The sequence below is a fragment of the Chionomys nivalis genome, chromosome 20, assembly GCF_950005125.1.
Source record: "Chionomys nivalis chromosome 20, mChiNiv1.1, whole genome shotgun sequence".
NCBI lineage: Eukaryota > Metazoa > Chordata > Mammalia > Rodentia > Cricetidae > Chionomys > Chionomys nivalis.
Genome location: NC_080105.1, coordinates 23,586,250 through 23,606,673, shown reverse-complemented (window position 1 = coordinate 23,606,673; position 20,424 = coordinate 23,586,250). Strand labels below are relative to the sequence as shown.

At 35.5% G+C, this 20,424-nt stretch overlaps 1 protein-coding gene across 3 annotated transcripts in view; it reads left to right on the top strand.

The window, feature by feature from the left end:
* Glra3 (glycine receptor alpha 3) overlaps positions 1–20,424 on the top strand; it is a 137,708-nt gene that overhangs the window by 61,837 nt on the left and 55,447 nt on the right. For all 3 annotated transcript variants that reach the window (XM_057752657.1, XM_057752656.1, XM_057752658.1), the window contains one exon: positions 15,924–16,147. In XM_057752657.1, coding sequence (XP_057608640.1) covers positions 15,924–16,147 — 224 coding nt within the window. The remainder of the gene's footprint in view (positions 1–15,923; positions 16,148–20,424) is intronic.

Genomic DNA, 20,424 nt, shown 5'->3' with positions numbered 1-20,424 from the left:
CATGGCGACTCCTTGACTCGGCTCCTTTCTCCCAACATTTCGTTCTGTTTACTCCACCCACCTAAAGGCTGGCCAATCAAATGGGCCAAGGCAGTTTTATTGGCTAGCTCTTACATATTGATCTAACCCATTTCTAATATTCTGTGTAGTACCACGAGCTGGCTTACCAGAAAAGATCTTAACCTGCGTCTGTCTGGAGTGGGAAAATCATGGCGACTCCTTGACTCGGCTCCTTTCTCCCAACATTTCGTTCTGTTTACTCCACCCACCTAAAGGCTGGCCAATCAAATGGGCCAAGGCAGTTTTTTTATTAGCCAATGACATTCCTCCATCACATGGGCCAACAGAAGATGGAGAAAATGGAAAAGGATCAGTTTGGTTGAAGTCTATGATAACTTTGTACGAAGATGTCTATATAAACCATGGCTAGGTAAAGTACATCTATGTAATAAAATACTGTATACATATATCTGAAACCTACCCTTAAAAGAATATCAATTTACCTTTCCTGTAAGTGACCTTTGTCAGACCAACAATGTTTTTATTGCTTACGTTTCCTTTTAAAATGTTATTGTGTATGTTTGTGTTTGTACATGCATGTATGTGTGTGTGTGTATGTGTGATTTTGTGTGTGTGTAAATACATGGCATGGCACTTATGTGGAGGTCAAAGAACCACTAACAACCAGTTTCCCTCTTATCACCCTGTGCAACTGGGGATCAAAGTCAGTTTTTCATGTCTGGCAACAAGTATCTTTACCTGCTGAGCCACGTTGTGGTGCTGTAGTTGACACTGTGTTTTCTCCAGTGATATCCTAGGATTGAATAAAATAAGGTGTGAGTTCTCCTTTGTTTTGTTAATATCATAGAATTTATGGATTGAGTTTCCAAAGAGCAAAACCTAATTGAATTGTGTGCATAACCTTCACTTTAATAATTTACTATATTTTTGTAATTGCTATATTTAATTTTCTAAAATTAGTTTTAGGATTTTTTATCAGTTTTAACTTTGAATTCTAAATTTTAATTTTAGTATCTCACGTACTTAGAGAAAGTTTTTTAATGTCAGTATGATGCTTGTTTCTAAACTAGTTAGAAGTGTTTGTTCTTCCTCTATTGGTTAAGATACTTAATGTAAAGATTATTTCTTTCATAAGTACGTCATCTGTTCCAGCAACTTAATCTGTCCAGAGGCATTTAATAAGTGCTATTTCTTGACCCAATGTTGACCCATTTAGACTTTCCCTTATTTTTTGCGTTGTGATCCTAGCCTTTAATGGCTGAACCATCTCTCCAGCCCTGTTTAGCCTTTTCCATTGCACCAGCTTAACCATAGCTTTCTTTGTCAAGGAAAACCTTCAATTCCAAGATCTTTGAAATCACTTCTCTATATTTTTCTTATGGGTTGTTTGTTGTTTTAGATCTTTCTCTTAGTTTAAATAAGAGTATTTTTGAAATTGTTATGCTGGAAGTTTTTGCTGCTGTCTCAATTTAGGATTAATATTTATCTTTTTAAATTTTATATCTTTATTTATTTATTTATTTATTTTTTGATTTTCGAGACAAGGTTTCTTTATAGCTTTTGGTTCCTGTCCTGGAACTAGCTCTTCTAGACCAGGCTGGCCTCGAACTCACAGAGATCCGCCTGCCTTTGCCTCCCGAGTGCTGGGATTAAAGGCATGCGCCACCACCGCCCGGCTTATATCTTTATTTTTATTGTATGGATGTTTTGCCTGAATATATGTCTGTTCACCACATGTGTGACAAGTCCCTGTGGAGGCCAAAGCAGGCATCAGATACCCTGGAAAAGAAGTCATATGGCCACTATGTTGGTTCTGGGCATTGAACCCATATCCTCTGACATAGCAGTCAATGTTATTAACTGTTGAGCCATCTCTCCGGCCCCCAATAATTCTTTTTGAAGAATAATCATGCCAATTTTTGCGTATTTGTTATTTCAAAAAGCTTACTATATTCTCGATACTTAAAATTGTTAAGGGTTTTTACCTCTTTGTATTGTTTTGTTTTCATCCCTTTATGTTATACATTTAAGAATTAACATTGGCAAATAAATTGCTGAAAACTTCCCGCTAAAGCATTTTATATCCCTTCCCTGAAATTTATTCAGTGACTTTATAAAGGCCATTAATGAAACTGCAGTCTTTGAGGATTGTTTGTGTGCTGTTTTATTTGTTTTATTGATGGTGCATGCTACTTGTCCCAAGTTATCAAATAAACTTTAGTGAAATCATATTGCTTTACTAGATTGAGAATTCAGTGATTTTATTTTTCTTTATAATATTTTGCCCATTTTTTTTAAATGTTGTGACTTCAGGATCTGCAAGGAAATGGTTTCCTTTGAGACACTCTTTGCTAATCATTATATTCTTTGCTAATCATTATAAGCTGATATAATGCTTATTATGAAGAATTTCCTAATTGCATGGTGTTGCATATAGATAGGTAATTTTCATATTTAGGCTGAAAATTTTATTTTTCTCCAAACATAGTTTGCTTTAATATACTTGACATAGGTAAATAAAGGACAATTTTCCTTTTGTCGTTTCTGTATTTCGACAGTTCTGTGTCTCAATGGTAGTGTTAAATCGATTCTGTTGTCTCTGAAATGTGAGTTAAATGTTTCATTTCACAATTAATAGAATGTGGGCTGATAATGTTTAAATGCACTTGTCTTTTTAAATCTTTTTCCTGTATAATTCAATATTTCCTAAAAAAAGAATTTGTTTTTCAACTATCTTGATGCAAAGATAATTTCATAATTTTCAATGAATAAATATGTTCAGAAAATAGACTCTGCGGGGTTAATGGTGATACAAGAATGCTTTTTAAATGTAAGACATTAAAGAGAAATTACTTACTAAATTCACTGTAACATATTTTTCATGGCAATGATAAAGAAATGTGCTCAATTTAAAAGAAACCTTTTTCTGTTCTTTTGTAACTTTTGCCAGAAATGACTTCTCGGTTCTTCAAATCCATTCCTGATGAGTTAGGTTCACTTAAAGGCATTCTCTCTTTTGATGACTGCCGTTATAGCATTCACAGAGCAATCCTATGTTACATTAACAGATTAAATGACTCATTTCACTTCTTTTGAGAGTTGCCTAGAAGCAAATGGATAGCCTTTTAATATTAACAATGGATCTGTTAACATCTTGACCTCACAGTATTACTTTTCTAGTACTGAAGCCATTCCAAATATAGTAATAGCTTTGGTCTGGAGTACTTTTAATTCCGTGTATGAGTAACCAGTGACAGGCATCACGAATGTGTTCTGAACTGTGGTTTCTAAGTATCAACAAGAAATAGGTTCATTTATGGGAATAGTTGAAGAAAATAGATGTATGAGATTGTTGCCCACCTTAGTGACCCTTATCAAGTTTATGAATAAATCTCAGCTCAATATATTCATCCACAAGACATTGCACAAGCCATCATTTCTCAAAAAGAAACTCTCTGAAGATCTTTCTCTTATGTTAGATATCCTGCAAGGAATATTATGATCCACAATTGTTTAGAGAGAGTAGTGTTGTTAAACAAACAAATTGTTTAAAAGCATTTTTTTTAATAATAGGAGAAAAAAATGTGACAAAGACAAAAGATGCTGATGCCTCAGAGAATAAAAGTATAAAGAGTAGGGCGACTTCGGATCCTCATCTCTGAGATGTCTGTCTTTTAGACCTTTGTCTTTCTGGAGTTTCCTTATGATCTGTAGATGAAAAAGTTAATTACATAGTATTTATAGATTTGAAAGTTTTGTGCTGAATTCTTTAGTGTAAATATAAAGATACATGTCGCTTATATTCGTTTGTCTCTAATCTGAATTTGCAATGATGGTACTGTCTCCACGTAGATCTCTTTTGAGGAGGGCTTGGCATATAACTATTAGCTACCAGATCAGTTAAATACCTTCTCTTGATGGACAAATGCCACAAAAATGACAGGATCTCTCGATCTCATGGAACAGTTCCTGGAATTCATCTCTGTGTTCTTAGAGATAGTGATATGCTGAAATAATACCCTACAAATATCATTTTAACTGCCAATTATAAAGTAAGATTGGAGACCACGTTCTCTAAAGTGATTGGGAGTAGTCAAAACTTGTCACTTTGCACTGCGGTTAAGGTTAAGTGTGTGACAAGCAAGTTCAATTTTTCCTCTGCTACTAACTGAATCTGACAGATGCAAAAGGGAAAGTTAATACTGAAGCCTTGAAGCGCTCACTGTCGCACTGATTGGTGGCATCTTTTTCATTTGTGACCCAACTGTATCTGTCTAGATTGACTACAAAACAGAAGTCCAGCTAACTTGGTATCGGAAGAGCTCAAAATGAGCCTGGGTGTTAAAAACCCGGGTCTGCACCACTATGCATTGCCAAGTACACCAATAGAAAATGGGAGATTCCCACCGGATAGGATCTCCCTCCTTATCCCTACTCTATCTCTTCAAAAGGAACTTAGTGCATGGAAATTAGTTCTACAATAAAAGAAAATAAAAAATTTTGCTTCAAAATTCTTTGAGGAGATTTAAAAGAATAAATCCTTTGCCCTATGGAGATCATGAAAAATAATAGTTTCAGTAACACAGTAAAGTAGTACTATAATCTGGGCAATCTTTTTTAAATTATTCTTTAGTTGTTGTGGAACATTGCCAACACTCCAGAGAGTAGTTAAGTCATAAGACAAATAATCCTGTCACAAAGTAGTATTAAAGGGCTCAAGCCAACAAAAAATGAGCTTATTAACATATGTTTAGCAATATTAAATAGATACATCAATTATTCACAAATAAATCCTAGACAACCTTCACTTGTGACCTCATGTACTTTGTCTGTTGAGTTGAATGGAACATTATTTTTATCCCTGAGACAAGAAATGCACCTGGAAATTCTCTCCAGACCTTTGAGCAATAAAATATTCCTTTCTCTCTCTTTCTCTCTCTCTCTTCTTCTTTCTATCTCTTTCCCTCCCTTCTTCTCTCTCTCCTTTGATCACCTTTGTTCTTCCAAAGAAGCTTTGCTTTAGGACTCTCTACCACAGCTGTTTGCAAAAACAACCAGACCCCATTGGAGGCAATAAGATAGGTTTAACCCATTTCTCCCGTGGATCTCTTCTTTGAGCCTTTTTTCACCCGACTTTTACAGTTATTTATTATACACACAAGCTCCTTTCATGCTTTTTTACTCCCTGAAGTTTTTTAATAACCATTTGCTGAATTATAGTCTATCAGTTTTAAATAAGTACTTCAAGAAATAACTTCAATAGACTAAAAACTCCAACTCTAAATATATTTTACTCTTCATTTCATTTTAGCTAGATATAAAGATAATTGCTCTACTTCATCCAGTGCTGCTTAATTAAAATTATTAATCAAGACTTAACAGCAGACATGAACAAATAAATTAATAAACATATTTTCGCATCTCTTCTTTAGTTTCCCTAAAATGATGACTCTAGCACTATTTTTTCATTATGCCTCCCTCCAAAGGCCCTTACATAGCTTTTTCCCTTAGTTTACTTCCCCATGAGATTTTAACGCTTTGTTTACAACGCATATTTATGTACCTACTATGAGTATTTCTTAAAAGGAAGATTTTCTAAACCACTAAAAGTTATATTTCTGCTCCCCGGAGAATAAATTGTATTTCTTGAGATTGAATATTCAACAGTAATGATTTGATGACGGTAGTTATGATCATGGCCTCACAAATGTTAGGAAAATATTCTATCACCTTGCTAGATGTCCAGCCTCCAGAATACATATTTGTATGATATTCATAAGTATAGTTAGCACCAACTAATCTATCTGTGTTCCATGGTAAACTGGATAAGCAAAGACAATATTCTGAGAAGGAAGTAATATAATGTTATTTATCCATATATTTTCAAAATTATTAGTAGATGTACGGTGAAATCCAAGTTAAATTGTCTATTTTGTTATTATAGTGATGTATCATTTTGAGATGTTATTTTTAAAACTTTGCATGCAAGTAAATTAACATTTGCATTAACTGTAGATACATTCAAACTACTTTCAGACTTTTTCCCATACTGATACAAGAAAAAAGTGTTTTTTTCATTTATAGTGAGTGATATCTTATTTTTTTATTTCACTCGTGTATGCATTATTAAATCATACTTTTAAATATTTGATTAAAATTACTTTCAAAATATTCCCTGCAAAGATTATTCTTTGTTTTCCCAATGACAATAAAATCAGTATGAGTAACTTTCTAATTTTTTTTAAATTTTTGAGAATTTCTTTTATGTATGCAATGAAATAAAATCCCATCTATTTCTTCTTTTCCTCTCCAACCAGATCGGATCTCCCCTCAAATTCATGGCTTTTTCCCCTTTTTTTGATAATTCACTAAATCTCATTTGTGTTGCCAGTTTGGAATCAGTGTGCAGCCATGCACTAGAGCATGTAAAATTATCCATTGCCATATAAAGAATTGCTCTCCTACCCCCAGCAACTACCCATTGCCAATAGTTCTTCAGTATGGAGTAGATCCTGGATATGACCTATACCATCTGTGCCAGGATTTTGTCTGTCTTGCGTAGGTAACCACAGTTGCTGTGATGGTCATGCCATGCTCAGAAGACAGCATTTCACAGCAATCCCCTGCCCATCATCTAACTCTGACCATATTTTTCTATCTCCTTTTCTGGGATACCCCCTGAGCTTTGGTGTTTGTGGGGATGGTAGGTGAGATTCATAAAGATGCTGTGTTCGCGGCCGAGCACATGGTCTCTTATTCAATGTACTTTTATCAGTTGCACATCTCTCCAATGATGACTGTCCACAGTGGAAGAAGTTGGATTCAAATATTCCTCAGAGTATCTCCACAAATGAGAAGACTGAGAGTAACAAAGGAGAGATGATAATCTAAAGAGATAAACAAAAGAACTTCATAGAGAGTCATAAAAAAGGCAACAAGAGATCCGCTCCTACCCTAGAGAGGGGAAACTAAGCCACAAAGACCAGGAAATCCAGGTAGTTCTAGTTAGAATTGTCTAGCAATCCCAGCTACACCATGACTCTCCAGTTCTCAAAAACCTTGAATGCAGTCAGACGATTTAATGTGATGGTGACTCCTGCTACATATCAGATGGGACATGGAGAAAACAAATCTCTTATCTCTCAGAGAACTTTAACTTAGGGCTGTCTTGAGAGAGGCACCTATTGGTTGAGACTGACCTTCTCTGAGCAGCTGAAAACAAGTCATGACATAAGGGCATGAAGATATTCTACTGTATACACTAAGTGGAAGATCAGAAGAGACAACAGTGGAGAGGGAGAAGGTTGCATGCATGCCCACTGGTGAAGTTAGGCAGCAGGGAGCTGATGAAGGTAGGGCATTTGGTTAGTGAATCTACACTATTTATTAAGGATTGATACGCAAAGTTTAGCATCCCTGCAGATATGGAACTCACTAAGTGCCAGCCAGGGCCAGTGGGTTTTGTTGCTGCCTCACTGTCATGGGTAATGAACAGCAGGTGGGACTTTCAGTCTTGGGACCATTGTAACATTTTATTTACCACTCTCCTTTTTATAGTTTTGTTTATTCTAACACTAGCTTTGTTTTTTTTTAAGTTGTAAATTTTGCAAAGAAGCAACCATAGATGGATCTAGGAAATGCATGTCTTGCCTGGGATGTTTTAAAGTTTTATTTGAATAATTAGAAGATAAACCTACTTAGCAGTAAAATTTACAATTTAATAATGATCTGTTTCTACTGTTTCTAGATCCTCATATTAACTGAGCTATTCAGCACAAGTAGAATTTTTTTATAACGAACTCTTCATATATTTCAAGTCAACTGACCCTATTACCAAACATCTGCCATCAGACACTATAAGCTTATAGGCAGTTCCCCTATGGTAACCATGTTTGTTTGACCCGGCACTATAGACAACACAATGTTATCTATGGCACTAGCAAGCCCAACCATTACTAGCTGGTTAACGAGTTTGCTTGCCTTTGTGATACCTGGGATTGAACCTTATGCAAAGTGGAGAAGTGCACTAATTCTCTCCACACTATAGGTGTTACTATCTTTAAGATTTTGGAGCTCATTTTGATGGCATCACATTCCAGAGGCATTCATTTCTGTCTTCTTGAGGAAGGTGAGGGGATGTTGTAAGACAGGCATTACAAGGTATCATCTATGCGCTATAAAAATGAAACTTCACAATAAACCAACAGGAAGACAGCAACACTCTCAGGAAGCTGAGAAACTAAGGTTGAATCGGTCGGCTCAGGGTTCATTGCATTGACAAGGGGCTCAATTAATTCATTTGTTGATTGAAGAATGCATTCTTCAGTGTTTTAATAAGCTATTTTGAGATATAAGATTTGAATTATTTAATTCGTATTATAAGTCTGAATTTCTGCCTATGTTCCTTTCAACTTGAAACAAGAAAGCAAAAGAAAATATATGAAGGAAAGGAACATTTTTTTCCTCTTAAATTTGGCCATGGGTTTTGAAGTATTATCCACTACAAAAGCCGAGTAACTGTTTGAGTCTGAATGCAGGCAATCTGCTTTTTCAATCTTCTTTCCTTTATGGGCCTTCTATTTCTCATTACTTATCAGGGCTAAATTATTTGCCCTTGACAATTTTTAGTACCTTGGTCGTGGAGGAATATGTTCTAAAACTTAATTCATTCTGAAGAATTCAGCCCTTGAAGCAGGTTTTATTGCCTTTACTCTTCAAATCTTATTTCTCAAAATAGCTTATTAAGGCAAAGAACAATGCATTCTTCTAACACCAAATGAATTAAGCAAGCCCCTTGTCAATATGCACATAAACACTGAAGCCACTTATTCACTCTTAGCTTATAAGCTTCCTAACAAAAAATATTGTTGTCTTCTCATTTCGACATTTAAATAAAAAGGTCGAGATATTTTGTATTTTGAGACACTTGGATTTCCACTGCTGCTCTGTTATTATTTTTTTAAATCACTGTTTTCACAGAGAATGCTAAGACTATATACATATAATCAGTCTTTCTGGGTATCTGGGAAAAATAAATGATTTTGTTGCAAGTTGAAGGTAGGAGTTTACTTAATATAATTTAAAATCTGTTCTTAGAAGTTACAAAAAACACTGTGAGGAGATATAATTCTAGACTCCTCATTAAAGAGTGCTGGAACACCAAGACATCACTACTAAAGAAAATCATTTCTCAACAGAATATTGCTCCCAAATCACCAAGAAAAAAAATGATCCTCAGCATGGCAAGAAAGACATGCTGCAGGACCTTTTTCCACATGGTGTCAGTAAAGGTCACACGGTGGTATTCCGGGAGCAGGATGGACATGGTACCTAAGAGCAAATAATCTGCTTCCACACAAGACACCTTGCTTTTGAGACAACGTCACCTGCACAAGGCACTCCATGCTGAGTTAGTCCTTAGCCTGCAGGGACATGACAAGATCTCAGGTTTAATGCATGCCTATCATGTGGCATTAGTAAAGCAACTTAACAATCGCAATCTGTGAGAATTTAATCAGTTAAAATAACTTTCATCTTATGAAAACAGCCAGGTGCAAACTCCAAGCTAATTTTAGAGAGAAAAGAATGTAGCCACTAATTTGGACATAGGTAAGGGCAAAAGCATGGTATGGAAATAAAAGAGTGGTACTTACATGTCTCTCAAAACTTTAGCATCAGTGTGGTGTTGCGGCTATTGGCTGGAGGAGAGGAAGGACCTCCCTCAACAGTGTCAGGCTAAACCCATTCTAGAATTTACATTCAATTGTACTAACATTCACACACTGTATTCAACTGAAAGATGACACAGATTACCAGAGACAAATATGAAAGATGAAAACATATCACAGTTTGGCAATATATCTTTACATCACATTCAATTGACACCTTACATTCAAATCTAAAATATGTCAAATATATTATTTATATATATATATTTATCAAGGTGGGGTACATGGGAGGAAGTTGGGGGAGGATTGGAAAAGGGGAAATACAGAAATATATTAAATTCAAAAAAAATTTAAAAATGTTTCCATAATCTCAAATAGAGAAAATATAGAACTATTAATGCTAATGGTGTCATGTACCCAGGAAATACAATATCTAGTGATTCATTACATCTCCTTTTTACTTCTGAATTTTTGTAGATTGTTTATATACTGTTTAGGCAACAGTAAATTGTAAATACTTTTTAAACATTCACATCATTTGACTCAGAAGCAGCAAAATATTTTATCTGCTATTCTCCAGAACTATGTAAGTCAGGCTGCTGCGTACAATAATAGTTTCTAAAAAGAAGTTAATTCCTCGGCATCTGTATGGTACAATGAGCAGCCGCCACACAGCTTCTTGGCCAATATCCAAATCAATACACAGCTTCTAAAGAATTATTCAAATTGCTCTGAAGAAAACAAGTGAAAAACAGTTTAATTTTGTCTCAAACAATGTTTAATTCTCTAAAATTTTGACTAAATGGAACATTTGTTTATTAATCTTCAGCTCATAATAGTGCATAGTAAATGGTGTCTACCATTTAAGTTCTCATTAATTATAAAATTCTCCTGAACAAAAAAACTGACTTGAAATTTAGAAGTGTAAATTATAGTTTGTATTTTTATAAGTGAAGAAGGCATACAGGGTAAAACTACTTGAAAATATTCAAAATAATCACTAGAATATTTTACTTATGTGTCTAAAATTTTATTTATAGCAAAAACTGTTTGTCAATAATATCTGTGCCTTTGTTCATGCTCACTAAACCATGTGTTGCCCCCAAACACAAAGCTGCTGTCTTAAGAGAACATTGAAGGAAAGTGTAATAATCAATTACATTTTGAAAATATGCACATATACCAAAACCCAGTTAGTGTTTGTGTGTTTGTGTGTGTACATGCTCGTATGAAGCCAGAGATTAATTTGAAAATCATTTCTCAGGTGCTGCCTATGTTGATTTTAAAGTCAAATTCTCTAATGAACCTGCTGAGTAGAGTAGGCTGCTGGCCAGTAAACCCCAGTGATCCGCCTGTCTGCCCTATGACACTAGGCTTACTAGTGTGTGACACAATCCTGCCTTTAAAACAATGTGGGTTTGGGGGACAGAACTCTAGTTCTCATGCATGTACCTGCACGTACTTTAATCTAGCTCCCTATATCTAGATAAACACCTTTAAAGTAGAATATCTTGAGGTAAAGAAGCTTGGTTTGCATAATTATCTTTGCTATACTTTTATTTTTCATAGACTCCAAGAAATCCTCCTTGGTTAGTTACTGGTGAAATATTAACATGATATTCATTAAACCTAATTTCTCAAAATAAATAGTAACACTATGACTGTTACACATTGCTGCCATCAACTAGGTTGGTGACACAAGTTAGATCGAGCTGGTGGTTGCTTACATACTTAAATAAAATCCCAATCTTCTATGCAAGATTACGTTATGAAGCCAGTAGACTAATGTTTGAAAATAATTTACTTCATCAGTTATAATACTGCTTTAATCCCTTATGATGATTGTTTGATTTATGATGGAATATATGCACAAATCTATGCACATATATGCATACATATACATGTTTGTGTACATTGTGATAGCATGTACTATAAATATAATTCATTTATAAAACTGTGCATATCTTTGGAAAGTATGTCAACTTCAGGTAGAATTCTGTCAATAAGATACTTTAGTTTTTAGTAAAGTAAACATGATCTCTATATTCCTAAATACACGTTACAGATTCTGTAAACATTATACTAAGTGAAATAACCTAGACACCAAGGGTCACAGTCTGCATCACACCATGACCTGAAGTGCCTAGTACAGAGTCTACAGAGTTTGAGAGCAGAGTACTGGTTATCCATAGTTGGGAGCAGGGATAAGAGACTGCATAGTGGGTACAGATTTTCCTTCTTAGGTGATATATTTTATTATATATTATATATATAATAAAATATATTTTATTATATATAATATATTTTAAATATATTATATTTTATATAATATAACTGAATAGTTGTTATGGCTACACAATATTATTAAAGTATGGAATGCCACCAATGGCTAATCCTATTTGCATCTGACAATATATTTTTAACACATATTTTATATATCACAGTTTACAAAGATAATCCAGAAAACTCACTGGTTGAAAGGTGATCAAAATGATGATCAATGATGATCTTATCCATCTTTAAAGTACCAAGTGGCCGGGCAGTGGTGGCGCACGCCTTTAATCCCAGCACTTGGGAGGCAGAGGCAGGCGGATCTCTGTGAGTTCGAGACCAGCCTGGTCTACAAGAGCTAGTTTCAGGACAGGCTCCAAAATCACAGAGAAACCCTGTCTCGAAAAACCAAAAAAATAAATAAATAAATAAAAATAAATAAAAAATAAAGTACCAAGTGCCCTTTGGCCTCTTCAAAAGTTGCTCAGTATTAGTTGGAAGGAATTTTCCAAATTCTAAGAATGGTGAAGGATATTTTTAGTGCTGAAAGAAAGCAAATTATGCTCTGAAGACTTCATTGCCCCCAATCTTTAATGACTTCTATAACTTGAGTTATGTATTCTGGTTGGGGAAGATACTTTTATAAACAGAAGTCCAAAAATGACAAGCAGATGATGCTCACATAATGTAAAATACATATTGCAAATGAACATCATGAATGGATGCTTCCATTCATTTTTGACATGTATTTGTGATTCCCATCAAGTAACAATACAGTTAAGTAAAATAACTTGCTCTAATTTGGAGCGAGTAAAATTTCAGATGCAGATTTGGAGTTTTGAATGGAAGTAGTAATAGCGGGAAGATTTTCACTTCTACAATGACTAAACCAGGAGAACTCTTGCTTGTTTTCCTGCTTGGTGCAATATAGAATATAGTGGGGGAGGGGTAGAAGCAGAGTATGGGAAGTTAAAATTTTTTTAATCCCTACCCACCTATCTATTAGTATAACTGGCTGCCAGACTATAGTCTGCCTGTCTATCCAGGTCATCATAAAGAAGAGAAGTGTGCAAGTAAAAAGGAACTGAATAAGAGTGCAAGTTGGCAAGTGTGGTAGAAGAAGATAGTAAAATAGTGAGAACATGTGGATTGCTGCTAGGCACACATTAAGAGAGATCCTTTCATCTTAAAACCAAAGAACAACAGTGATCATTATTTTTCATTGATATCCAGAAGCTACAAATACTGTGTTTCTCTACAAAAGTAAGACTGGCCAAATTAAATGAACTCAACGTATTGAAACAAACATCTAAATTTTGAAAGTGTTTTTACGAAAATATGCTTGCCTTTTCAGCAATTCTCTTGTGAGAGTGTAAGGATTGAGATGTGATCTTTGTGGTTTTCAATCTTCAATACACTACGAGGTTCCTGAATGGTATAACGAATACATTTCTGTCAGTTTAACACATCTTACGTTCTAATCAATTTTTCTTTTGTTTTCCAAATTGGTACAGAATTATATTCCTTTATAGTTTTTTTGGTAATTTAAAAACTATTCTGACCTTTTCAAACAGAATAAACATATGGATAATGAAGAGGAACTCAGGAGGAGTTTTGAAATAACCTTTCAAAGACTCCAAATAGTTGGTATAAAATGGCTTCTCTTCCCTATTGGTTTAGTAACCGAGGAATGAACAAGGCTTTTCCAATAAGCCATTATTTCAGAATCAGTGGTCCCAGACGTCTAATCTCCCTATGGATGCTCCTGGAGCAGATGGTGCAGACAACATGGGGGATATTACAGAGAATGTTAGAAACAATTATGCCACCATTGAGTGTTCGTGTTCTAGCTTTGTAATATGCAGATTTTATTCTGTAAAGTTCTTCAGAATTGCAAAGGTCTAGAAAACTAGTTGAGTATTTGAGTGAGGTAGTATTTATTTTTATTTCTTTGACAAATTCATTTTCTGGTTACATTTTTAACTTAGCCAGCAACTTTGGATAACACACCTAAAGACAAGAAGAATTCTGGATTATTTTTCAATTTGTCTATGAATTTTGAATTTCTATTCAAATCCCATATTATTTTAATTAAAATCATATATCTATCGATATTAATACCAGAAATATTTTGAAAATAAGACAAATATATACATAAATATGCATATTAAAAATTACCTTGTCACTAAGTACAAATTTTGCATAATACCAAGGCAGACCAATAAAAGAATGGAGGTGAATATGGACACAAAGTCCCATCATTCCTAGCTCAGAAGCTACTGGGAGAGGGATGTTTCCTTTAGACTATAAGTAGCTCATGGTCAATGGAAACACTCCCATGGAAGGCCAAACACCTAAGAACATACGGGCAGCACGAATTGGGACTCATGGATTTAAGAATAAAAAGACGACACAAAGTCTGATGTGTATCGAGGGAGGATAAATCTGGGGGAGATGGAAAAGGGGGTTAACATGTTCCAAAGAAATTTTGTAAAATTTTCAAAAAAATTATGTATTCCTATTGCTAAATGTCAAACATTTAGCGGTGCTTATATTCCTTTTTGAGATGATCAAATACAGTCACAAGAAGAGGCAGATGAGATGCACGGAACATCTGGCAGGCAGAGGGGGAAAAGTCTGGTATGTAAGCTTAGTTGCAGTCAGAGGGAAGTAGTATTGGTGTCCAAATACTGATCAGATTGTGAACTTGACTTGCCTAAATGACAAAGTCCAAAAGTTCAGGAGAAGCCTCTTTTGGTGGCTTGCTTACCATATTTGATATTAAAGAAATAAGAAAATTGTCGGGTTTCAGTTTTACTGTATATCTCCAGTATTTTCCAGATAACTGAAACATTTCTCAAACACATGTATAAACCACTATAATGAAGTCTATAGATTTACCCACTCCAAAAATATGAGGAGAAAATGAATAATAAAACTCCACATCATGGGGCATGGTCAGGAACACCTGGAGCTTTATTTTTTTTCCTCACAAGATCAGTGGAGGCATAAGAATTAGCAGTCCAAGATCATCCTTGGCTGCATAGTAAGGGGGAAGTCAACTTGGCTCAAAATGCCAAAACAAAAAGATGTGCTATACAATATTTTATATATTATGCGCACACACACATATTCACGAATGCACCAAGCTAAATTTTGATTGAGAACGTTGACTTTACTTTAGAAATTATCTTTAAAAAGTGGAATTGGAAAATGTCCCTAGAAATACCCACTTAAAATATTGCTGGAATTAGCCAGTATTACTCTTTTAATTGTCAAATATAATCTTTAGTTTTCCTAAATTACTTATTTTATAGGACTTGTCATATTTAACAAAATTATTAAATAATAAACAATTGTTTAATGCCAGATAGTGGCACACACATTTAATACCAGAACTCAGGAGATAGATACGGATATATCTCTATGAGTTCTGGGACAGCCTGGTCTACATGGTAAATTCCAAGCCTATCTACAAAGGCTGCATACTTTTGCCTCAAAAGCAAAAGTAAAATTGTGTTTTATAACTCTACATTGTTATTTTTGTATAATAGAAAGCTTTCAGAAAACAATATAACTCCGAATCTTCTTAGATATCTAGAAGAAATGTTTCTAAAAGTACGAGTGATGGAGAAAATGTTTGGCGTCAAATGTCTAACTACTATTTAATATTTTAATATGACAAACCAGAAAATAAAATTTGAAAGGGATAAACAAAGTGTGCTAAACTCTCATTATCCGCTGTTTTTTTTTTTCTTTTCTTTTCTTGGATGACTTGAGGGTCTCCAAAATCACAGTCAAACAGTAAAACACGGCTGCAGTTTCACACTCTTGTCCATCATCTAGATATTCCACGTAGTTCTCCATGCGTAACTGGTGAAGCTACAGTGACAGACACTGGGTCACCATACTTCCTAAAGCCTCTTTTTATTTCTCTTCTCGTCTCCCCTCTCTCTCCCTCAGGATTACAGAGTAAACATTTTTCTTCGTCAGAAATGGAATGACCCTCGTCTGGCATACAGCGAATATCCTGACGATTCCTTAGACCTGGACCCTTCCATGCTGGACTCCATTTGGAAACCAGACTTGTTCTTTGCTAACGAGAAGGGGGCGAACTTTCATGAAGTCACCACAGATAACAAGCTGCTGAGAATTTTCAAAAACGGAAACGTCCTTTACTCAATAAGGTAAGCACAAACCTAAATGGTCAGTTTTAGAAAGATTAGGCTTGGTTTTTGTTTTCTTTGTTTATCCATACTAACATAGTTTTGAAATTTGGGAAAAACTTATCATTGTTTCACTTGAGTTCTAACATGTGATATTCCAAATATATCTAATTAATAACAACATTTATAAGTCTCTAACCCCAGAACAGTACAGATTCCAAAAATCTATCTTAACAAGGCTGCTGTGCAATATTAATTTAAGATATGTTACATTTGTTTATGTTGTGAAACATTTGTTTAATGATGCAAAGATGTGTTGTATTCTTTTATATTGTATTTCTTTAATATTGTTATGCTGTGCTACTTTCCCTCTCTAAAACACCTGATTGGTCTAATAAAGAGCTAAATGACCAATAGAAAGGCAGGAAAAAAGAGAGGTGAGGTTGGCAGGCCAAGAGAATAAATAGGAGAAATCTGAAAGAGGAGCGAGATCAAGGAAAGAGAAAAGGCAAGGAGTGAAGCCCAGGCCTGATTAGTCTTAATAATAAAAACTTGGAGTCAGACACGGGGTAACAGCTGAAAGATTAGAGTCATAAAGGACCAACCACAGTTGTCTCTTACCTCTCTGACTCCTCAGACCGAAAAGGGCCAAGCTCCTCTCTCCACCCTGCCTATCAGTTCCTTCTGTCTGTACAGACCTCCAGACCTCTGTGGTTAACTAGTGGCTAGCTCCAACCTCTGATCTCTAGGCAAGCTTTATTTATCAGAACACAAACAAAATATAATAACAAAGGAGGACCTGAGGGGCCAGCCACACAGTCACACAGCCAAGCACAGAGTAAGAGTGAAAGTAAGTTATACAGAAGTAAGAAAAGGAAAAATCCCAGAGACAAATGGTAGATGGGATAATTTAAGAAAAGCTGGCTAGAAACAAGCCAGACTAAGACTGGACATTCATAAGTAATAATAAGTCTCCATGTATATTTGGAAGCTGGGTGGTGTGCCCCCCCCCCAAGACAAGAATAATTTAAAAGAAAAACTGCACAAGTCAGTGATGTTTATTAAGCAAGTTGGTTGGATTCACAGAGGCAATTGAAAGGCCTGTGCTCTAGAAATCACTCCACTTTAGTAAGGCAATAAATATCAAACAAGAGCAGGGTCCGTAAATAAGGAAAATAGCTATTTACAAAGATATACTTAATCAGCTTCACATTTTAAGTCTTCCAAAATATGTGAATTACTGTTGAAAACAGTATTCTACAGTTATTTTCTGAGCTGTGGTTAATAAAAAGGTCAAGGACAGAATTCATGGTGTCTTTCCCACAGAGAAACATGCCATACTTAACCTGACATGCTATGTTGAAACAGTTGTATCAACAGTAACGTGTTCTTAAATGTAAATAAATTTAGACTTGGTATTTAGGCTTTAAGCATAAAATTAACTCCCTTTCTGCATTAGTTTTGTTGTTCTTATTAATGTTCTTTTGCATCCAAATGTACTTTTTGTGGTACCAAACACAAAGTAGCTTATATGTTCATGAATAAGGACATGACTGAGAAGCTGGAGAGATAGTTCAGCAGTTAAGAGCTCTGACTGTTCTTCCAGCAGACCCAGGTTCAATTCCCAGAAGCAACACGGTGGCTCACAATTATCCTTATCTACAGTTACATCAGATCCAGCAACCTCGTCTATCCTCCATGGACAGCAGACACACACGTGATTCACAAAAGTGCATGCAGACAAATACTCATAGCCACAAAATAATAAATAAAATAAAATTTAAGAAAGAATTTGGCTGAACACAATGATAGGTTCATATTATTAAATATTTTACATATATCTCCTAGTGCTAGGAAGATGGAGACAGTCAGGTCTGGGGGTCTTGCTAGTCGCTTAACAAAGCCTACATGGTGATTTGTACGCCCCCCCCCCCAAAAGGAAGAGAATGAAAGAAAAAGTGATGGGGTGGTAGCTGAAGTTTAGGAGGAGCAACCAACTCGGATTGTCCTTTGGCCTCCACACAGCTATCCTCACAAGTGCACACGCACTCACAAACATGCACGCACACATGTATCAGTGCACAAATTAAATTAAATGATTAAAACAAATTACAGTAATGAGTCCAAAATTTTCTTTCATCAAGTGACATTATAACTATTGCAAGATTACCACAAAATACACTATTCATTTGTTTGTGCTAATGGCGGAGTTAACAGTCTAAAGCACGGCCTGCGGTGTAAAAGTACAGCATATGTATTGTGCATTATGCTAGGTCATCTATTAGTAAGCTTATTCAAATATATTCTGAGATGTTTACACATGATGAAATCAATCCGTGATACCTTTCTTAAAATCTACCTCCATTTTAATCAACACATGACTGTGTACATAGATCTATGCAAGAACTTTGGAGGGAAGCTCATAAATTTATTAAAAATGATCAATTATAGAAATGAGAGGTAGGATTTATGCAACAATGAAGAACTGTCAATTTTACCTCAAGTTTTATGTTTTTTAAATTTTAAAGAAATGAGTTATGTATTACTCAGAAAATAAATCTATATAGTATATATAATTATATTGGAGCTGGAAAATGTCAATATATAGAAATGAACTATGGAGCTAGCAAGATGGCTCAGTGGGTTAAGGAACATTCCAGAACATCTGATGACATGTGTTTGATTCCTAGAACGCATATGCTGAAAGAAAAAGGCCAACTCCTGAAACTTGCTGTCTGACTTCCACATGTGTTTCATGGCATGCATGGAACACTCCCCCAATAATACACCGAAGGTTAAAAATGTTAATTAAAAATAACAGCTATGCTCTCACGTATTCCCACATTATTAAAAATAAACTGGAGTTCTTCTTGTGGGGAGGAACTTTTGATAGCAATATGATGTCTTGAAGGCTTATATCAATTAAGTCTGCCCTTTCTGAATATTCATCCAATAAAACAGAGCTGTTATAAAATTTTAAGAGCAAAACAGTTCCTTCAGTGAAAATGCATTATGCTAAAGGTATCAGCATTTATTTAAAAGAGCATTTCTACATAATTTTCAAGATATTGTCATTGTGTCACTCGTAAATGCCTGAGGACTTTGCTGAAGACAGAGGAATGATGATGGATGTTTTTCTTTTGTAAATGGGATCATCCCTTATAGGTAGCTTGTATTTCTTTTAACATTTGGAAAAAAGCTATGGAATGATTAGAAATTTGTCTTTTATCTTTCAGTATGAATTGAGATGAAACAGATGGTCCTTTGGTTCATAGTCATTCCTTTATCCTGAATCAAATGATCAAACAAAAAACAATTTTGTGAGTTGATTTTGGATATTTCACGGAACTTTGAAATCTTCAAATGCTCCAAATTTTCAGTTTCTTTGATAGAAAAAAAAACTGTATTAGAAAACAGATCTTGTCCAGTTTGCAAACAGAGCATCCATGCTGTTTCATGGGAAATTGGACTTCCCTGCCTGTTTGAAGAAGGCATGAGGTCCTGGCAAGTGCAACTGAGGGAACTTGAGCGGGCATCTGCATTTCCTCTTTAACCCTCACTAAAACAGTGAACTGAAGTGAATAGCGAGGAAAGACGGCATTAGTACACAGGAAGTTGAAATGAATAGAGAACAAATTAACAACAGACGTGTGGGAAGAACTGTCACGGTCCCCCTGGTCCAGCAAGAAGAACGCGCAACACAGGAGCTCTTCTCGCTAAGCAGTTTTATTCAGGACTTTATTCACAGCAATCTTTTCCCTTCTCTTTCTCTCCCTCTCTCTCCGGGCAAACCTCTCCCAGCCCTTAAGTAGGCCTGGGCCGCCAACCCCTGATTGCCAGGTGGGCACTGCCCATAGGTCCACGCATATGCAAGCAGCTGACAATCATTGCGTGATAATAGCATAAGTCAGGCTTTAGCCGTAGGAGTTGATTATCACAGAGAGCACTCGCTTTCGGGATCGCGGAGGGCGGGAGCCAGCACTATCAGGTGCGACTCCACGCAGCTCTCTACACATTGCCATCAAGTGTGGCTTCATGCAGCTCGCTACAAAGAACATGTCTAGGAAGCCTGGAAATGAATGTGAGAACTGACTTAGGCAGAGATGGTAGAACACAAGGCAAAGTGGAAAACAACAGAAGGCAGAAAATAATTAAGATCTTTAAACGCTGGGGGATTTTAGGTGAGTAGAACTTTAAAAAAAATGCAGGATAGCAAAGAACTAAAATGAAAAACTGAAATGGATTTAGACTTTTAGTAAAAACAGAGAGCCTCCTACCCTGAGTTCCTCACCCAGGCT